This window comes from Patiria miniata, unplaced genomic scaffold, assembly GCF_015706575.1.
Source record: "Patiria miniata isolate m_02_andy unplaced genomic scaffold, ASM1570657v1 HiC_scaffold_9, whole genome shotgun sequence".
Lineage (NCBI taxonomy): Eukaryota > Metazoa > Echinodermata > Asteroidea > Valvatida > Asterinidae > Patiria > Patiria miniata.
The window spans coordinates 10,687,428-10,710,071 of NW_024037076.1; the positions used below are offsets into that span (position 1 = coordinate 10,687,428).

A 22,644-nucleotide genomic window follows, 5' to 3' on the forward strand; every position below is an offset into this window, starting at 1 on the left:
CAGTCCGCGGCCTATTGATCTTGGAGTCAAGTGCTACCTGTACGTAAGCCAACCGGATAATTGACTGTAATACAGCGGGATTTTTGGGCGAATTTCAAGGCAGGGCGATCGCCGGCCAACCCAGGTTAGCAAGATGCGTCGACGACGGAGTTCGGAGGCGCTCTTCGTGGCCTTTTTGCTTTTCGTCGTAACCATCCAAGCGTCAGTGGGTAAGTTCTGAAGACAGCATGTACTATCGTTAGACTTTGAATTGTGTTTCTTTTCGAACAACAATCGTTTTCTTTTCAGATGAAGGGTTGGAATAAAACCACACCGGCACCCACCCGTGCAACCCGCCCACCGCGCTGTGCGCCATACTCCCGTCATGACAAGTCAAGGTCGTGGTCCTCCACCTGCCGCTGCAACTCACTCACAATGTCCCTCATATTTTGTTGGTAATAATTTCCAAACTAATTTAAGCCCAATGTAACATTTTATATCAGGTCATTTTTACGAGGGGGGGGGGGGTTCGGAAAAACATACATGTTTTCCCACAAAAATCCTGGTACATTCGCTAGCATATTGCCAATTTATCTTCTTTTTTTTCCGAGGCTATAAGGTTCCAGACCAGTAAATAAACTTCCATAGACCCCAATGGTAAATGCTCCTACTTCAGAAATTCAGGAAAAATACTCACAACTCTCGAAGGTGTTCAAGACACACATCAAATTAAAGCTTATCGCATCATCTTTCATATTCTTTTCAATTTTGGGGGGGTTAACTGATGACTTTTAGGAGAAATTTCCATCCGAACATGATCACCCCTGAAAAAAGTCCTGAAGCCCATCGCCATTTTGAAAAACGATGCCTACACTCCATTGCAAGATAGAGCACTTTAAGGGCCCCAATCTCATCCAAATTGAACGGAACTACAAGCTCACAGTTCTTTGCACGGCTTCCACCCATATTGTTTACAAACCCTCAAGTTCATGTCCCACAGCATGCTCAAATACTGACGATTTTGAGGGCATGCAAATCGTAATTTGGCCGACGTAGGCAATTTCAGACCGATTTACTGGTCTGCAACCATAAGGTTTTCACTTTTGAATAATACATCAACCGACGAAAAAAGATTTTGCCGTGTTTTAATTATTGAATGACTGCCTTAATATTTTGCATTATTGTCTGCCAGGCAATAATTCTGTTCGCGCGGGTAAGGTGGTTCCCGCCCCGCAATCAATATCGATAATGTACGGACCGGGAACCAATCCGCTCGCACAGTGGATGTCTTTATGGCAAAAAAAAAATCATCAGAGGGTTGCAGACGTCCCAAAAAAGGGGAAGGGTGGGGGGAATTATTAATAAAATAATAAGATTGAACGTTTTTATTAATTGCATTTTTTTATGCTTTTCTGCTATCAAAAAAGCAGACAGAACGTATTTGCTGAAATGCATTGTTCTACTTGTCTGCTTTTCTGCTACCAGAAAAGACTTTACTTTTTGCCCTTCACTGCCGGTTCAAAAAGGGACATCTGCTTTTCTGCTACCAGAAAAGTACGTGGCCTCGGGTAGAAGGAGATTTGCTACGCAGGTTTTTACTGATATTGTGTGCAGTTCAACTCGTTGACTGATTATACGTTTTGAAGTAAGTATTGGCTGTTTGCAAATTTACCTATACTCACTAACCGATAATGTGACAAAATTTGACCAATAGTGTAGTAAAATTGTATGTATCACGTGTCGACGGATGATGTGGTTACAACAACACAAAACTGTATCCGATAACGTATCCCTACAGACCGGATACTTTATCAACCGATAACGTATTAAAAGAATCAACCGAAAATGTATCAGTATGGGGAAAAGGTGGAAATGTTACGGCTTTTAAGTCGAATAAATGTCTTAATACGATACGTACGTACGTAATAATAACTCTCAGGAAAATGTATCATTAGTAAGGGTAAAATGTTTTCGATTTGGGGAGGTTGGGAAATGTTCGGGTTTGGGGAGGTTCTACTCCCAAAGAGTCCTAGACCCAAGATGTCATACACATACATTTTCTTTTAAATGTATATTTTCTATGTTCCCGCTGATATAAACATATAAAAGAGTTAGAATGAAACGTGGGCAATTGTCTCCATTTGGCGAAGTTACAGCTATAAGGTAAGTTATAGAATAAGTTTTCCGTCCTCAAAGTTCCATGCTATAATTTCCCGTTGTGTGAATCGTTTGATCGATATGAAATTTAAAAAAAAACCGATAACGTATCAACAACAGATAGTGTCACAAAAAATAACCAATACCGTATCACTAACCGATAATATAACAAAAATTGAACGATAGTGTAGTTATGTAAAAAAAAAAATATACTTAACTATCAGTCAATGGTGGTACGTTATGCATTTTGTACTAAAGAAAATTATTTGGGCATTTTATATTTACAGAGAGGCAATTGCGGGGGAAAACAGAGTATGACATAATTTACAAAATACAAGTAAAGGTGGACTGACGTAATGATCAATGAGGGAAAGACCATATGAGGTCACAAGGTCGAATCATAATCTTGAAGTGTTAGTGTGGGTTGTGCCTGGAAAACAGTAAATGCTGCAATTGTTTTATTTGCATATGTTTAATACCACATCGAGTGGCATGTGTATAGCAACCTTGTCCCCTGCACTTACTTTATTTCCAACCTCGTTTCCAATAGTAAGTCCTAGATAGGGAACTTTTTTCCTGTATCCTGATTCGATATCGCAATTTGCTAATAATGGATATATTTCGTGTAGTTGTTCCTATTGTTTTCAAAGTGCGTTACGTGTTTTTACGATCATTGCAATTATGAAGTCCACGCTTTTTCAATAATACTCATTTTTTCCACTTTGCTCATATATGAAATGTGATACTGCATAGTGTCGGGCCACATTGTAACATTTTAACTTAAAAGAAAAATCGTGTTTTCATAACTCACTGCGCGACGAATTGATGCTGTTTTTACACCAGACACCGCGTACAAAAACAAACGCTAATGTAACGCACATGCAGGCACCAGACTATTCCTCATTTGCATACGTGGTCAAAAATCTTGCACCTAAAAATAATCCAATACCAGAGTGAGGGAGCAGGTAGTGGTGGGCGTGTACTGCTCGACACCCCAGGGACGAGGTTGTGTGTACAGCAAATTGCTATACGTACCTTATATAGATTCATGAACAAATTGGAGCGCGTCATTGGCCGATTCCGACGCGCTTCGGAAAAGTTAAAATGATATGCACCCAGGTGGCGTCATCCCGGTGAGTATCCAGCTCCCTGCCGTACGGTAGTTTTTTTTTTGGTAGCACCAAAACAACAATTTTAACAATTCTTTGGGATTAACGTGGCAATCATCTTTAAATAAATCACTGAAAGGCACCCGTTGTTCGAGCCTCTATGTTTTTTGTTTTGTTTTTATAGACATCAATTGCATTCAGAAGTTATGACTGTTTCGGGTACTGAAAAAAATCGATTTGCATCGATAATCGATACTTGTTATATTTATAAACTCCACGTTTACCAGAAGAAAATTGTCTGGCTGTGTGAAGCAGGCTAATTCATTGTTTTGCTGTTTGTTCAGCCACTCCTTAAGGTAGTCCAAATTCCATGAGCCCGCACCACAATTTAGGCAAGTTCAAAGTCAGGTACCGGCACCTGAAGTGTTCTACTCAGGATCTGACTACAATCAATCACATTAACAATCCAACGTGTACAAGTCCGTTGTCATGCTTGTTTATTGCTCGGTACCACACACATACAAGTCTCTATGTCACGTGATGACCTTTACCCGGGTATTCAATTACTTTTGTTATCAGTTAGACAACGCATCAACTTCAAAATAGCAGTTTTCATGCACAAAACACTTTACAACACATGCCGCAGTACGTAATGGGATCACTTAACCTTAATGCACCCAGCCGGAGTGGCCGCCGCTCCAGTAACAACCTAAGAGTTCCTTGCACTTTCAAAAATGCATGGGACAGGGCTTTTTCGGTCTCTGGTCCTCGATGCTGAAATTCCTAAACACACAGCATCCTTAATATCACTTCTCTTGACATCTTAAAGGATAGATCAAAAACTGATCTGTTCTCCCCACAAAATCTGTAATTTGTCTTCTGGAGTTGTCCTTAGTTGCGCAAAAATGCGCGCTATAAATCGTGTTATCATTATGCTTATTCCTACAAATGTACTATTAGGGAGACACGTTAGCGTAGAAAATTCGGTAGTAGGGAGACACGGGCTTAATAGGGGGACACCTAGGTGTCTCCCTATTGGCGCAGCCCCCCTTTAGAGACAACATTTTGCTTTCGAAATTGGGTTATATTTGTTGCTGGTGGTCTTATTAGTAAAAATACCGAAATTCGTGGAAAAAGGACCAGGGAATATCGGTTTAGGGCACATTTAAGTCGGAAGATTTGTGTGCACAAGTCTATGAGAAAGTCTCCCTATTACCCCATTACCGGTAGTTATTATTATTAATATTATTATTAGTCTCCGCTCAAGATACAATACCCATCCCCACAGAATTCTACGCCCCTTTCATTGTTTGTATATATTTTGTTCGCATTTTTCATTTTCCCACTTCTGGAGGAGTGCCTTAGGGTGGATCGGGTGGTGGTGGGGGGGGGGCATAGGGGGCCAGCCCCCCCCCCCAAAAAAAATAAAAAAATAAAAACGAACCCAATGGTGATTTTGTGTTTATCTACCTCGCAATAAAGGCAGGCAATCAGTACACCACTTTCATTTCCAGAAAAAAAAAATGGTTAAAGTGGTCAGAAAAAACACAGCATGTAGAATCCCAAAATAATTTCTGGGCCTTTAAGCGGTCCTCGAACCCAAAGCCGTGATATTTTGTGACCCACATTTTTTGCCCCCCCCCCCTAAAAAAATGTGTTCTGGATCCGCCCTTGTGAGTGCCCCTCTCTCCCAACCCTCGCGACGTTAACGTAGTTTAAGATTAATAAATACTGCAGAACCAGATGAAACGTTAATAAATACGGGTTTACAAACAATTTGCATATTATTTACCCGCCGTCAAATACCATATCTCCATTTTCACCCCAAATTAACAAAATTAGTTAAGCGGGATCTGAAAAGTACGTGCATTAATTTTCAGTAATGAGCAAATTACTGATCACACTGAATGTTAATTTTTGGGAAATGATTATGATCTTTTTAGCGTTTCAGAGTAAGATTACAAAGTTTGCTATCGCAGCTGCCCCGTTTTCTCACTGATCTCACGAAGTGGCAACAACCTTTGAATATGGAATAAAGTTCAATCCGACAAAATCGCTGTTGCAGTATATCCTCGTTTTTTTTTCAAACTTTTCGACCACTTTGCAGTAATATAATTCAGAACCTTTTTGCACGCTCCTTTTGCTGATGCTTTACTCTTTGGAATTTTATCATCATTTGTTTGTGGTTAAGCAATGCAACCTGATTGCACTTCATGAGAACATAAAATGCATTGGTGGCTTACTTTTTGTCCCATTACTTTGCATGCACCTTTTTTCCCCATTCTGTGGGAAATTACAAGCTGATTCGCGTACAGTAGACCAAAGTACTATTCATGGTAACATGACAGTAAGTCCTGATATAGGCTCAAACCTCCAGCTCTTTTGAGGCTAAGCACCAGCGTTGTAGGTTTGCTTTAATGCAGACGTTGTACCGCTTCTTAGGGCTTTCGAGGTTTCTTTGGCCGGTGAGAGGACTCCATAGATAAGCTAACGTGATATGCATGACTCATTCATGTCAATCTCATGATCAGTCCATTGAAGCTGTGCTTTTAATGAGCCACAAACAAAACTAGAAATGTGTTTGTGGACAAACACAAGCTGTTTCGGATATTTAAAATACTCTGTGCACGTGATGAACAATTAGTGACATCACTACAAATGACATCTATAACAGCACGTGTCAAGTTACAACCAAATCGAACATTATAATTCATAGACCTATAAAAGAATAAAATGCGTCACTTCAATTTCCATCTATAACACATCCCTGTAAATGTGCATACCAAATTTTAACCCAAACAGACTTGTACTTCCGAAGTTATAGCGTTTGAAAAAAATGCACATTTTATGTGACGTCACGTGACACATGATGATGTTATCGTTACGAATTCATTGGAGACCATCTTCGGCAGCTGGACTTAGTGTCTGACAAGTGTAGAGTCAATCAAACATATAGAACTGCGAAAATGTATTGTCTGAAGAAAAACGTGTACAAAACCAATGGGAAAAAGGGCATCTGTATTGTGACGTAACCTGACACCTCATGACGTCACGATCCCAAATTTCTTCTAGGACCATTCGTGGGTGGTCATCTAAGTCTGTGTTAAGTATAAAGTCAATCAGATTTACGAAAGTGCCAAAGTGGAGTGTTTTCAAACCTTTTCAGACCCTATGGGGAAATATACATATTTAATGTGACGTAACCTGACACATGATAATGTAATGATCACAAATTTCTTCTAGAACCTTTTGTGTGTGGTGATCTAAGTATATTCCACGTCTGAAGTCGATCAGATTTACGAAAGTTCCCAAAGTGGGGTGTTTTAAAACGTGTACAAACCCTATAGGGAAAAATACATCTTTAACATGACGTAGCCTGACACCTGATGACATCACGATCGCGAATTTCTTCTGGGACCATCTGTGGGTGGTGATCTTTAAAGTATGCACTAAGTCTGAAATCGATCGGATTTAAAAAAAAAAAGTGCCAAATTAGACTGGTGGAAGAAACGTGTACAAAACCTATAGAGAAAATGTTTGAAAAAGGAGAAAAAAAATCTTAACGAAAACAAGAACTGTTTCGGTGTGTCACCGAAACAGCTAAAAATCTTAACGAAAACAAGAGCTGTTTCGGTTTACAACAGCTAATAAGGAGACAATTGTTATCAATCTGTTTTGGGCACATTGGAAACAATTTATTCTAAGGCTACCCGGCCGGAGCAGCACACTTTATAATATAAACCCATTTCATGGAACATTAAAACAATTCAAACTTATTTCATGGAATGAAGTGCCCATCTGTTTCCATGACTCACGAGGGAGCTTGGAAACAGGATGTGCGGGACCTCCCATGTAGGGACCATTGACCAACACTTTCCATGAGTTATGGTCAGAATATCAAAAATCAAATTTGATTGTTTTCCATTAGGATAATGGTTTCGACGTGTAAATTCAGACCAGTCCAGCACTTGCAAATTAAGTTGGTCACTTAATCCAACCAACGAATGCATGCAATACTTATGACATTGACGGATGTGTTTTTTTTGTTTCTGTGTAGAGTTCATGTTTCACATCCATAGAGCACAATTTTGCGTTCAACAACTAGTTCACCTTTAACCTTGTTTGTATTTTGATGTTGGGATGGTTCAGCAAATGTGCGCAAAGTGCCCCACCGGCATTTTTGATTCTGGTCGATATGTCATTGTCTAGGGAGCTAATAGATAGTATTACACTGCCAAAGTATTTGAAGGAGTCAACCGTTTTCACCTGTGTGTTGTCAATTTGAACACATGGGGTGGTGCTGCTGAACCTGCGGTTGACAAGACTACTGTGTCCTATCTCTATATCATGCCGATAGTGAGGCCAAAAGATTGTGCTGCTTTAGCAAATTTTGTTTAATGAACTGGAGGTCAGACTCAGTATGAGTTCAACAACCAATGTAGTATTAATTACCATTTCATTGTATATTTCTTGCAATCACAATAACGGACCACGTGATTATCTGACCTATGCAAAGTTTTTTTAAGGCTTAAACAACCATGTCATTAACAGCCATGTCATCGGCATACTACAGATTTGCTACAGTCATTAAGATTTAAGTTGTAATAATAAAAACCTAAAAGCACTCTATGAGGTAAGTGTGTTCTTGTCCTATTGTAAAGCCAACGACATCAGTCAACTCTTGCTTGTGTCCTCACATGAGGTATATAAGCCACTAACAAAACACTAACCTGCCCTCTTGCTTGTATACTCGCGTAAGTAAAGAGCCAATAATCAAACACTAACATGCACCCTTGTTTGTGTCCTCGCATAAGTAAAGAACCACTAATCAAACACTATCATGTCATTTTGCTTGCTTAACCCTAAAGCGGCCGGGTTATTTTAACCATCTCTCAGCAGGGGGAGGAGGTGAATTCCGCCACCCCCCCCTCCCCAAAGATCTCGGCCATAGAGTGACGAAAAGATTTTGAAACTCAGTACATGCACATAGCAACTCATCATAAACATATCCAAGAAATAGGTCAAAGGGTTTTGGAATTATGGCTAATTAATATTTCATATGTACGAATGGTGCATTCTGCTATTTGTACACGACAATATGGGAAAATTCAGTTTTCACAGCGCGTAGCGAGTGGTTCGATTTGTATGTTTTTGGTATCAAAAAATGCGCATGGCTCGAGACTAAAACGTCATACCAGCTCGGGTCGCAAAAAGAATTGTTTTACAAGGCTATCGCGGAAATAGTCGAGGGGGCCCTTTTAGGGTTAATCGCGTGAGTAAAGAGGCACTTATCAAACACTAACAAGTTATCAAACACAATAACACGCCCTCTTGCTTGTGTGTTCTTATGAGCAAAGAACCACTAACCAAACACCAACATGTCCTCTGCTTGCTTAATCGCGTGAGTGAAGAGCCACTATGTAACACTAACATGTCTTATTGCTTGTGTCCTCGCGTAAGTAGAGAGCCACTTATCAAACACAATAACACGCCCTCTTGCTTGTGTGCTCTAGTGAGTAAAGAACCACTAATATGCACTATCATGCCCCATTACCTGTGCCTTCGCGTGAGTAAAGAGTAATACACGACTAACATGGCCTCTTGTTCGATAACGCTTATGAGTAAAGAACCACTCATCAAACTATGGCGTGCACTCTTGATTGTGCCACAGTGAGAGTAAAGAGCAAAAAATGAAACACAAACATGTCATCTGACTTGTTCCCTCGCATGATTGTCAAAATACTACTATAGTAGCAGGATAACTGACTACTTTTCTGTAATTATTCCATCAAAGCTTGACTAAAAGGTAAAGGATCTTGAAATGAACATGTTATCAGTTTTAATAACAAATATAGGAATGATGACACAACAGACACTACTGTTTTGTTTTATTTGTGTTTCGATTGAAAGGCATATGTATCCAAAAACCACACTCTGAGGTTAAATAATGCGTTTAGATTTCATTGATGAGGCATGTTTCATCGCTCAGACCTGAAAGACCTGTTGTAAACCAAGTCAAACTTAAATTTCCCTAATTATTTTTTGAAGTATATATGCAATTATAGGTTTTGATTGTGGTTCTTTCACATAATCAACACTTATGAAACCACTGAACTCCAATCATAACCTTATCCGTTCAATTGTATGGTCCTTATATAAATATTTTGTTGTCTGAGCGAAGTATTGTCTAGAATTCTTTCCCATAGCTCCAGTTGTACATATAGACAAAAGGGTGATTATTTTCAGGCAAGTTAGTACTCAAAGTACTTGTACATGTAAATCACAGAAGGGGTATGTGATATACATGTACAAGCACGACTTAATGGTCAAGGACCATTCCCTCAACTACTATCATTGATGGATCTCCCACAATACAAACCCATGCAGGAACAACCACCCCTCCAGTAGATGGATCTCCTACACCACCAGACGCCACTTTGCCACAAGCCATCCCTCCAGGAACAGCAACCACTGCAGGAACAACCACACCTCAAGTAGATGGATCTCCTACACCACCATACACGACTCTGGCACAAGCCATCCCTCCAGGAACATCCACCGCTGCAGGATCAACCACCCCTCCAGTAGATGGATCTCATACACCACCATACACGACTCTGGCACAAGCCATCCCTCCAGGAACATCCACTACTGCAGGATCAACCACCCCTCCAGTAGATGGATCTTCTACACCACCATACACGACTCTGGCACAAGCCATCCCTCCAGGAACATCCACCGCTGCAGGATCAACCACCCCTCCAGTAGATGGATCTCCTACACCACCGGACACGACTCTGGCACAAGCCACCCCTCCAATAACATCCACCACTGCAGGTACAATCACCCCAACCAAAGGTGATGACATTGATGTTTCTATCATTAAATTTATCAATTTTAATAAATCCCTGAAAGTTTTATTCTATTTTATTTTCGCTAGTTCGTTTCATAATTCTTAATACATTTTAATCGTTCGTGCTAAGGATCGTTTGTGCTGTTGGATTTATTTCTCCTTGCTAGGCGAAAATCTCATCGTGAGCGGCGAACCATCTTTCTTGCGCGGTGGGCTTGAGTAACGTGCTGAGCTTAACCGATTAACTAACCAATGAAAGCACATTGTTCGCGTTAGTCGGTCTGGTGAAAAAAATGGGGACAAACACCAGCAGGCTTTTTAAGACTTTGCACAAAAATATTTAAAACCGCGTGTACCGAGTACTTAACTCACTTTCGCCGCACACGGGGAGAGGGTTCGCCTTGTGAGGCAAAGGGAAAAAAATCACCGCCCACGGTGGGCTACGTGCTGAAAAAAACGGCCTCGACAGACATTTTGCCCAGCACGTAGCTCTCGTGTGCGGCCGGCCGGGCAATAAAATGCTGAACATAAAACCAAACGAGGCGATCTTTAATATACAACAGATTTCTTTCACTAGGTTTGTTTGTTTTGATAAAAAAATAACCCATTTTAAAAGCCGACTAAACAATATTGTTAAAGTAGTGTTTTGATTGATTTCCATACACGGTACCACGGTACTAAAAATTTTGCTTCGATGTAACCGGTAAGATTTAATTTGGAATTTTCCTCACGTTATCAAAACTAGAAATTCAGCATTCTGAACACACGTTAAACCACGGTTTACTTCAATTTTGTTAGTTGAAATGACAGTAAATGATTGAGATCATCAATCCATGAAAGTTGGGTTCCGAATCCAGTTGAAAAATCCACTGGACTCGGGTGAATTATATTTTATATTGAAAATTTGAATTTCATCTGTTTGTTTTGAATGTAGCAAGCATTTTGTATTGGATATTACTAGAGCAGAATATGAATATGCGGAGCTTAACTTGTCTTTAGACTAAAAGTTCATGCTGAATGCCGATGTTGATGTAAAGGTAATAATTGACCAGTCTTCTGTTTGATCACCACTGTAGAAATGGGCACCTCTCAAAAACCAACACCCACTCCAGAGCCTGCCACCACTCCAGTACAAACTACCACTTCAGAACCAACCACCACTGGAGGACCAACAACCACTTCAGGGCAAACCACCAATCCAGAACCAACCACTAATTCAGGACCAACCACCACCCCTGAACCAACCACCACTCCGGAACCAACAACCACTTCAGAACCAACTACCACTCCAGAACCAACCACCACTCCGGAACAAACCACCACCCCGGAACCAACTACCAGTCCAAAACCAACAACCACTCCAGAACAAACCACCACTCCAGAACCAACCACCACTCCAGAACCAACCACTACTTCTGGACCCATCACCACTTCAGAACCAACAACCACCCCAGAACAAACCACCACCCCAGAACCAACCTCCACTCCAGAACAAACCACCACTCCAGAACCAACCACAACCCCAGAACCAACCACCACTCCAGAGTCAACCACCACACCAGAACAAACCACAACTCCAGAACCAACCACCACCCCTGAACCAACCACCACTTCAGAACCAACGACCACTTCAGAACCAACTACCACTCCAGAACCAACCACCACTCCGGAACAAACCACCACCCCTGAAACAACCACCACTCCAGAACCAACGACCACTTCAGAACCAACTACCACTCCGGAACAAACCACCACCCCGGAACCAACTACCAGTTCAAAACCAACAACCACTCCGGAACAAACCACCACCCCGGAACCAACTACCAGTCCAAAACCAACAACCACTCCAGAACAAACCACCACTCCAGAACCAACCACCACTCCAGAACCAACCACTACTTCTGGACCCATCACTACTTCAGAACCAACAACCACTCCGGAACAAACCACAACCCCGGAACCAACTACCAGTCCAAAACCAACAACCACTCCAGAACGAACCACCACCCCAGAACCAACCACCACACCAGAACCAACCATCACACCAAAACAAACCACATCCCCAGAGCCAACCACCACTCCAGAACCAACCACTACTTCTGGACCCATCACCACTTCAGAACCAACAACCACCCCAGAACAAACCACCACCCCAGAACCAACCTCCACTCCAGAACAAACCACCACTCCAGAACCAACCACAACCCCAGAACCAACCACCACTCCAGAGTCAACCACCACCCCAGAACCAACCTCCACTCCAGAACAAACCACCACTCCAAAACCAACAACCACTCCAGAACCAACCACCACCCCTGAACCAACCACCACTTCAGAACCAACGACCACTTCAGAACCAACTACCACTCCAGAACCAACCATCACTCCGGAACAAACCACCACCCCTGAACCAACCATCACTGCAGAACCAACGACAACACCAGAACGAACCACCACCCCAGAACCAACAACCACTCTAGAACCAACAACATCATCAGAACCAACCACCACTGCAGAACAAACCACCACTCCAGAACAAACCACCACCCAAGAACCAACGAGCACTCCGGAACCAAACACCCCAGAACAAACCACCACCCCAGAACCAACCTCCACTCCAGAACAAACCACCACTCCAGAACCAACCACAACCCCAGAACCAACCACCACTCCAGAGTCAACCACCACACCAGAACAAACTACAACTCCAGAACCAACCACCACCCCTGAACCAACCACCACTTCAGAACCAACGACCACTTCAGAACCAACTACCACTCCAGAACCAACCACCACTCCGGAACAAACCACCACCCCTGAACCAACCACCACTCCAGAACCAACGACCACTTCAGAACCAACTACCACTCCGGAACAAACCACCACCCCGGAACCAACTACCAGTCCAAAACCAACAACCACTCCGGAACAAACCACCACCCCGGAACCAACTACCAGTCCAAAACCAACAACCACTCCAGAACAAACCACCACTCCAGAACCAACCACCACTCCAGAACCAACCACTACTTCTGGACCCATCACTACTTCAGAACCAACAACCACCCCAGAACAAACCACCACCCCAGAACCAACCTCCACTCCAAAACAAACCACCACTCAAGAACCAACCACAACCCCAGAACCAACCACCACTCCAGAGTCAACCACCACACCAGAACAAACCACAACTCCAGAACCAACCACCACCCCTGAACCAACCACCACTCCAGAACCAACGACCACTTCAGAACCAACTACCACTCCAGAACCAACCACCACTCCGGAACAAACCACCACCCCTGAACCAACCACCACTCCAAAACCAACAACCACTTCAGAACCAACTACCACTCCAGAACCAACCACCACTCCGGAACAAACCACCACCCCGGAACCAACTACCAGTCCAAAACCAACAACCACTCCAGAACAAACCACCACTCCAGAACCAACCACCACTCCAGAACCAACCACTACTTCTGGACCCATCACCACTTCAGAACCAACAACCACCCCAGAACAAACCACCACCCCAGAACCAACCTCCACTCCAGAACAAACCACCACTCCAGAACCAACCACAACCTCAGAACCAACCACCACTCCAGAGTCAACCACCACACCAGAACCAACCACAACTCCAGAACCAACCACCACCCCTGAACCAACCACCACTCCAGAACCAACGACCACTTCAGAACCAACTACCACTCCAGAACAAACCACCACTCCGGAACAAACCACCACCCCTGAACAAACCACCACTCCAGAACCAACGACCACTTCAGAACCAACTACCACTCCAGAACCAACCACCACCCCGGAACCAACTACCAGTCCAAAACCAACGACCACTTCAGAACCAACAACCACTCCGGAACAAACCACCACCCCGGAACCAACTACCAGTCCAAAACCAACAACCACTCCGGAACAAACCACCACCCCGGAACCAACTACCAGTCCAAAACCAACAACCACTCCAGAACAAACCACCACTCCAGAACCAACCACCACTCCAGAACCAACCACTACTTCTGGACCCATCACCACTTCAGAACCAACAACCACCCCAGAACAAACCACCACCCCAGAACCAACCTCCACTCCAGAACAAACCACCACTCAAGAACCAACCACAACCCCAGAACCAACCACCACTCCAGAGTCAACCACCACACCAGAACAAACCACAACTCCAGAACCAACAACCACCCCTGAACCAACCACCACTCCAGAACCAACGACCACTTCAGAACCAACTACCACTCCAGAACCAACCACCACTCCGGAACAAACCACCACCCCTCAACCAACCACCACTCCAGAACCAACGACCACTTCAGAACCAACTACCACTCCAGAATCAACCACCACTCCGGAACAAACCACCACCCCTGAACCAACCACCACTCCAGAACCAACGACCACTTCAGAACCAACTACCACTCCGGAACAAACCACCACCCCGGAACCAACTACCAGTCCAAAACCAACAACCACTCCGGAACAAACCACCACCCCGGAACCAACTACCAGTCCAAAACCAACAACCACTCCAGAACAAACCACCACCCCAGAACCAACCTCCACTCCAAAACAAACCACCACTCAAGAACCAACCACAACCCCAGAACCAACCACCACTCCAGAGTCAACCACCACACCAGAACAAACCACAACTCCAGAACCAACCACCACCCCTGAACCAACCACCACTCCAGAACCAACGACCACTTCAGAACCAACTACCACTCCAGAACCAACCACCACTCCGGAACAAACCACCACCCCTGAACCAACCACCACTCCAGAACCAACAACCACTTCAGAACCAACTACCACTCCAGAACCAACCACCACTCCGGAACAAACCACCACCCCGAAACCAACTTCCAGTCCAAAACCAACAACCACTCCAGAACAAACCACCACTCCAGAACCAACCACCACTCCAGAACCAACCACTACTTCTGGACCCATCACCACTTCAGAACCAACAACCACCCCAGAACAAACCACCACCCCAGAACCAACCTCCACTCCAGAACAAACCACCACTCCAGAACCAACCACAACCTCAGAACCAACCACCACTCCAGAGTCAACCACCACACCAGAACCAACCACAACTCCAGAACCAACCACCACCCCTGAACCAACCACCACTCCAGAACCAACGACCACTTCAGAACCAACTACCACTCCAGAACAAACCACCACTCCGGAACAAACCACCACCCCTGAACAAACCACCACTCCAGAACCAACGACCACTTCAGAACCAACTACCACTCCAGAACCAACCACCACCCCGGAACCAACTACCAGTCCAAAACCAACGACCACTTCAGAACCAACAACCACTCCGGAACAAACCACCACCCCGGAACCAACTACCAGTCCAAAACCAACAACCACTCCGGAACAAACCACCACCCCGGAACCAACTACCAGTCCAAAACCAACAACCACTCCAGAACAAACCACCACTCCAGAACCAACCACCACTCCAGAACCAACCACTACTTCTGGACCCATCACCACTTCAGAACCAACAACCACCCCAGAACAAACCACCACCCCAGAACCAACCTCCACTCCAGAACAAACCACCACTCAAGAACCAACCACAACCCCAGAACCAACCACCACTCCAGAGTCAACCACCACACCAGAACAAACCACAACTCCAGAACCAACAACCACCCCTGAACCAACCACCACTCCAGAACCAACGACCACTTCAGAACCAACTACCACTCCAGAACCAACCACCACTCCGGAACAAACCACCACCCCTCAACCAACCACCACTCCAGAACCAACGACCACTTCAGAACCAACTACCACTCCAGAATCAACCACCACTCCGGAACAAACCACCACCCCGGAACCAACTACCAGTCCAAAACCAACAACCACTCCAGAACAAACCACCACTCCAGAACCAACCACCACTCCAGAACCAACCACTACTTCTGGACCCATCACCACTTCAGAACCAACAACCACGCCAGAACAAACCACCACCCCAGAACCAACCTCCACTCCAGAACAAACCACCACTCAAGAACCAACCACAACCCCAGAACCAACCACCACTCCAGAGTCAACCACCACACCAGAACAAACCACAACTCCAGAACCAACCACCACCCCTGAACCAACCACCACTCCAGAACCAACGACCACTTCAGAATCAACTACCACTCCAGAACCAACCACCACTCCGGAACAAACCACCACCCCTGAACCAACCACCACTCCAGAACCAACAACCACTTCAGAACCAACTACCACTCCAGAACCAACCACCACTCCGGAACAAACCACAACCCCGGAACCAACTACCAGTCCAAAACCAACGACCACTTCAGAACCAACTACCACTCCGGAACAAACCAGCACCCCGGAACCAACTACCAGTCCAAAACCAACAACCACTTCAGAACCAACTACCACTCCGGAACAAACCACCACCCCGGAACCAACTACCAGTCCAAAACCAACAACCACTCCAGAACAAACCACCACTCCAGAACCAACCACCACTCCAGAACCAACCACTACTTCTGGACCCATCACCACTTCAGAACCAACAACCACCCCAGAACAAACCACCACCCCAGAACCAACCTCCACTCCAGAACAAACCACAACTCAAGAACCAACCACAACCCCAGAACCAACCACCACTCCAGAACCAACCACCACTCCGGAACAAACCACCACCCCGGAACCAACTACCAGTCCAAAACCAACGACCACTTCAGAACCAACTACCACTCCAGAACCAACAACCACTTCAGAACCAACTACCACTCCAGAACCAACCACCACTCCGGAACAAACCACAACCCTGGAACCAACTACCAGTCCAAAACCAACGACCACTTCAGAACCAACTACCACTCCGGAACAAACCAGCACCCCGGAACCAACTACCAGTCCAAAACCAACAACCACTCCGCAACAAACCACCACCCCGGAACCAACTACCAGTCCAAAACCAACAACCACTCCAGAACAAACCACCACTCCAGAACCAACCACCACTCCAGAACCAACCACTACTTCTGGACCCATCACCACTTCAGAACCAACAACCACCCCAGAACAAACCACCACCCCAGAACCAACCTCCACTCCAGAACAAACCACAACTCAAGAACCAACGACCACTTCAGAACCAACTACCACTCCAGAACCAACCACCACTCCGGAACAAACCACCACCCCGGAACCAACTACCAGTCCAAAACCAACAACCACTCCAGAACAAACCACCACTCCAGAACCAACCACCACTCCAGAACCAACCACTACTTCTGGACCCATCACCACTTCAGAACCAACAACCACCCCAGAACAAACCACCACCCCAGAACCAACCTCCACTCCAGAACAAACCACCACTCAAGAACCAACCACAACCCCAGAACCAACCACCACTCCAGAGTCAACCACCACACCAGAACAAACCACAACTCCAGAACCAACCACCACCCCTGAACCAACCACCACTCCAGAACCAACGACCACTTCAGAACCAACTACCACTCCAGAACCAACCACCACTCCGGAACAAACCACCACCCCTGAACCAACCACCACTCCAGAACCAACGACCACTTCAGAACCAACTACCACTCCAGAACCAACCACCACTCCGGAACAAACCACCACCCCGGAACCAACTACCAGTCCAAAACCAACAACCACTCCAGAACAAACCACCACTCCAGAACCAACCACCACTCCAGAACCAACCACTACTTCTGGACCCATCACCACTTCAGAACCAACAACCACCCCAGAGCAAACCACAACTCCAGAACAAACCACCACCCCTGAACCAACCACCACTCAAGAACCAACCACCACTCCAGAACCAACCACTTCTTCTGGACCCATCACCACTTCAGAACCAACCACCACACCAGAACAAACCACAACTCCAGAACAAACCACCACCCCTGAACCAACCACCACTCCAGAACCAACGACCACTTCAGAACCAACTACCACTCCAGAACCAACCACCACTCCGGAACAAACCACCACCCCTGAACCAACCACCACTCCAGAACCAACGACCACTTCAGAACCAACTACCACTCCAGAACCAACCACCACTCCGGAACAAACCACCACCCCGGAACCAACTACCAGTCCAAAACCAACAACCACTCCAGAACAAACCACCACTCCAGAACCAACCACCACTCCAGAACCAACCACTACTTCTGGACCCATCACCACTTCAGAACCAACAACCACCCCAGAACAAACCACCACCCCAGAACCAACCTCCACTCCAGAACAAACCACCACTCAAGAACCAACCACAACCCCAGAACCAACCACCACTCCAGAGTCAACCACCACACCAGAACAAACCACAACTCCAGAACCAACCACCACCCCTGAACCAACCACCACTCCAGAACCAACGACCACTTCAGAACCAACTACCACTCCAGAACCAACCACCACTCCGGAACAAACCACCACCCCTGAACCAACCACCACTCCAGAACCAACGACCACTTCAGAACCAACTACCACTCCAGAACCAACCACCACTCCGGAACAAACCACCACCCAGGAAACAACCACCAGTCCAAAACCAACAACCACTCCAGAACAAACCACCACTCCAGAACCAACCACCACTCCAGAACCAACCACTACTTCTGGACCCATCACCACTTCAGAACCAACAACCACCCCAGAACAAACCACAACTCCAGAACAAACCACCACCCCTGAACCAACCACCACTCCAGAACCAACCACTACTTCTGGACCCATCACCACTTCAGAACCAACCACCACACCAGAACAAACCACAACTCCAGAACAAACCACCACCCCTGAACCAACCACCACTCCAGAACCAACGACCACTTCAGAACCAACTACCACTCCAGAACCAACCACCACTCCGGAACAAACCACCACCCCTGAACCAACCACCACTCCAGAACCAACGACCACTTCAGAACCAACTACCACTCCAGAACCAACCACCACTCCGGAACAAACCACCACCCCGGAACCAACTACCAGTCCAAAACCAACAACCACTCCAGAACAAACCACCACTCCAGAACCAACCACCACTCCAGAACCAACCACTACTTCTGGACCCATCACCACTTCAGAACCAACAACCACCCCAGAACAAACCACCACCCCAGAACCAACCTCCACTCCAGAACAAACCACCACTCAAGAACCAACCACAACCCCAGAACCAACCACCACTCCAGAGTCAACCACCACACCAGAACAAACCACAACTCCAGAACCAACCACCACCCCTGAACCAACCACCACTCCAGAACCAACGACCACTTCAGAACCAACTACCACTCCAGAACCAACCACCACTCCGGAACAAACCACCACCCCTGAACCAACCACCACTCCAGAACCAACGACCACTTCAGAACCAACTACCACTCCAGAACCAACCACCACTCCGGAACAAACCACCACCCCGGAACCAACCACCAGTCCAAAACCAACAACCACTCCAGAACAAACCACCACTCCAGAACCAACCACCACTCCAGAACCAACCACTACTTCTGGACCTATCACCACTTCAGAACCAACAACCACCCCAGAACAAACCACCACCCCAGAACCAACCTCCACTCCAGAACCAACCACCACTCCAGAACAAACCCCTACCCCAGAACCAACCCCCACTCAGGAACCAACCACTACTCCAGAACCAACCACCACCCAAGTACCAACCTCCACCCAAGTAACAACACAATGTGGTAAATATTGCCTTTTATACTGATGTATTATGTCATTTTTTAAAAAGGCTCACACCGGGTCAATTTGGAAGTTGTGTTTTAGGGTAACTGTGTGAAAGATGATTAAAATCTACACTTAACAAAATCATTTTACATTTTAACTGAAATTTTACGCATAAAAATTGGCTGACAATGCAGATTTGTTATTTTTATTTGACCATTTTTATGCCCTCGGCATCCAGTTCATTCAGTAATTACATAGAAAGTCTGGATACTTTTTTTGTAAGATTTCTTCATTACTAACAATTCTACACAATGGATGTCCGTTACTTCCAAGCTGCTAACATTTTGCCTGCTGTTTATAAACATTGAAACTTTTTTTGGGCACACTTGATGTTTTGGGCAAATCACCAGGTATACATTTAACGTGTTATTCCCATATCTCCCTTTTAACTCTTATTGGTGTGGGACAAAGCCATATTTTTTACATACTCACTGCAGTTGGGTTGCCAATATTGACTGTGAACATTATTGGAAACTCTACATACACATTTCTGATCAGATTTGAGCTTCCTCTTCTCTAGCGGTTCTAAAAACCTGACGTTAAGACAAATTCATGCATATAAAGTGATACAGTTTGGACACGATGGAGGGTCATGTCCCTGTAACCATGGAATTACCTATTCATACTGAATTTTTACTTTGCTTTCATAGCACCACCAAATGTGAATGTGCCGACTGTTGGTCCGCAGTGTCTAGCTGTTGGTGTAACCACACTTTCTGTGACTTGGACTAATGTAACCGCCACCAATGCTGTAGGTGGGAGCATCATTTGTACCGATTCTGGAGACGGAACTGGAGTGACGACCTCTGGTGGCACCTTTGGAGCAGGATCACACACAATCACGTGCAGTGTAACTCTTTCTGAGTATTGCTATGGCTCCAATAGCTTCACCTTTCTCGTATTAGGTACTTACGCTTTTTAATAATGGGAAAAACATGTTTTGAAAAATGATTCTTAAAAGTGTTAATACCAAGTCTTTATCTGATTTCGTGGGTGAATAGACGTGAGCTTGAAAAAACATACTGACTAAATATATGAAGGAAACTGAGTATTTCATCAAAACAGTATACAGTAAATATCTTGCATCAGACCTGTGAGTCAAATTCGTGTATACATATCTTTTTGTCCCCTCCAAAGAAACACCCAAATATATTATGTTCAACACACAACATTCAAAGTAACCAGTTTCTTTTTCGTTTTTTACTTTTATTGATTCCAACTTTGACAACTCACATGTCAGTATACTAAGGGAATAAGGAATGGACTCAACCACATCATGAATCTCTAATTTATATAATGTTAAATAAGGCAGCTGTGTATTTCAAATTCATTTGAATATATGTGACCGGATCCCTTAAAATGTGTCCAAAGCACATCTTTTCACTTATTCATTTTCAACATTTGATGGAGGATAATGAACACTTTATCGTGCTACATATAACTCAAAAGTAACTTTGTCATCTTCTGAATATTGGTTGTGAATCTTGAAACTGATTGATACTGATCAATTGTCTTTTACACAGCGACACCAATTGTGTATGTGCCAACAGTGAGTTCAAAGTGTGCAGATGTTGGTGCATCTACGGCCTCTGTAACGTGGCCAGTCGTAACTGCCACCAATGCTGCGGGAGGGAGCATCTCTTGCAGTGATTCTGGAGATGGAGCCGGTGTGACAACCACCGGTGGAACATTTGGAGTAGGATCGCATACGGTCACGTGCACTGTAACTAATTCTGGCAACTGCACAGGCTCCAATAGTTTCACGTTTGTTGTTGCAGGTATTGAGCATGACTAGAATAATTAAGCCGCCAAAGTTTGTGAAAATTGATCCCGTTAATCATACGTTTCAACTTTTGGCAGAATTGGTCAGGACATTGGGATTCTGCCACAATTAGGCGATAGCTTAGTTGGTTAAGCAACAGTTAAATTTTATGGAAGTTTGAGTCCACCTTCAGTAATTGCATATACATTCAACCTAGTATGCATTGGATTTGCTCCCAAACCTTTTCCCCTTTTTTAATTGACTTTTTGTGTGCGCTCAATTTCAAAACAAAACAAGCCAATATCCTTCCTGAATGATACTTGTTCGCCAAACCCAGGTCAGCAGAATTACTAGCAAAATGCTGCTAGCATCCTGTATTTTGGTGTGATTTCAGGCTACATGGCGCTTGTAGATTGATGGCTGCTTACTGGGCAAAGACATTGACAGGTTGGCAGACTGTCAAGATAGGGCTTAGTTGAGTATTCTAATAGTATTCAGAAGACCCCAGATTCGTGTCCCAATGTAGTATTTTCCTACATTCTTCATGCATCAAATTTTGAAAATCAATCGACATTGGTCATTTGATATTGTGTTTGACACAGCTTCTCCATCTGTGACTGTGCCCAGCGTGGGTCCGCAATGTACCGATGAAGGCTCTGCTACAGTAACTGTGACTTGGGCCACTGTGACTGCCACCAATGCTGCGGGTGCAAGCATCACATGTGTTGCTTCTGGAGGCGGAACTGGAGTGACGACCTCTGGTGGAACCTTTGGAGTAGGATCGCATAAAATCACATGCAGTGTTACCAATTCCGATGGATGCCCAGGTTCAAAAAGCTTCACATTTGTTGTATCAGGTATGAAACATACTATTCTGTAGTGGTGTATTATTTTTTTTATGTAACAAACTAACAGTTGGAAGACTTGGAAGATTTGACATT

At 44.8% G+C, this 22,644-nt stretch overlaps 2 protein-coding genes across 2 annotated transcripts; both read left to right on the forward strand.

Annotated features, from left to right (window-relative positions):
• Window positions 1–133: 133 nt before the first annotated feature.
• On the forward strand, window positions 134–11,725 carry LOC119720463 (mucin-2-like; the record flags this gene model as incomplete). The annotated part of the gene is made up of 4 exons (XM_038190135.1): window positions 134–209; window positions 9,633–10,082; window positions 11,175–11,609; window positions 11,643–11,725. Coding segments are annotated over exons 1-4 (1,044 nt in total), but the record flags the coding sequence as incomplete, so codon positions are not given.
• Window positions 11,726–11,788: 63 nt separating this feature from the next.
• LOC119720464 (mucin-2-like) lies at window positions 11,789–21,736 on the forward strand (the record flags this gene model as incomplete). The annotated part of the gene is made up of 9 exons (XM_038190136.1): window positions 11,789–11,924; window positions 12,309–12,401; window positions 12,921–14,063; window positions 14,160–16,159; window positions 16,352–17,105; window positions 17,220–18,178; window positions 18,584–19,898; window positions 20,592–20,846; window positions 21,465–21,736. Coding segments are annotated over 9 exons (6,927 nt in total), but the record flags the coding sequence as incomplete, so codon positions are not given.
• Between the last annotated feature and the right edge of the window lie 908 nt (window positions 21,737–22,644).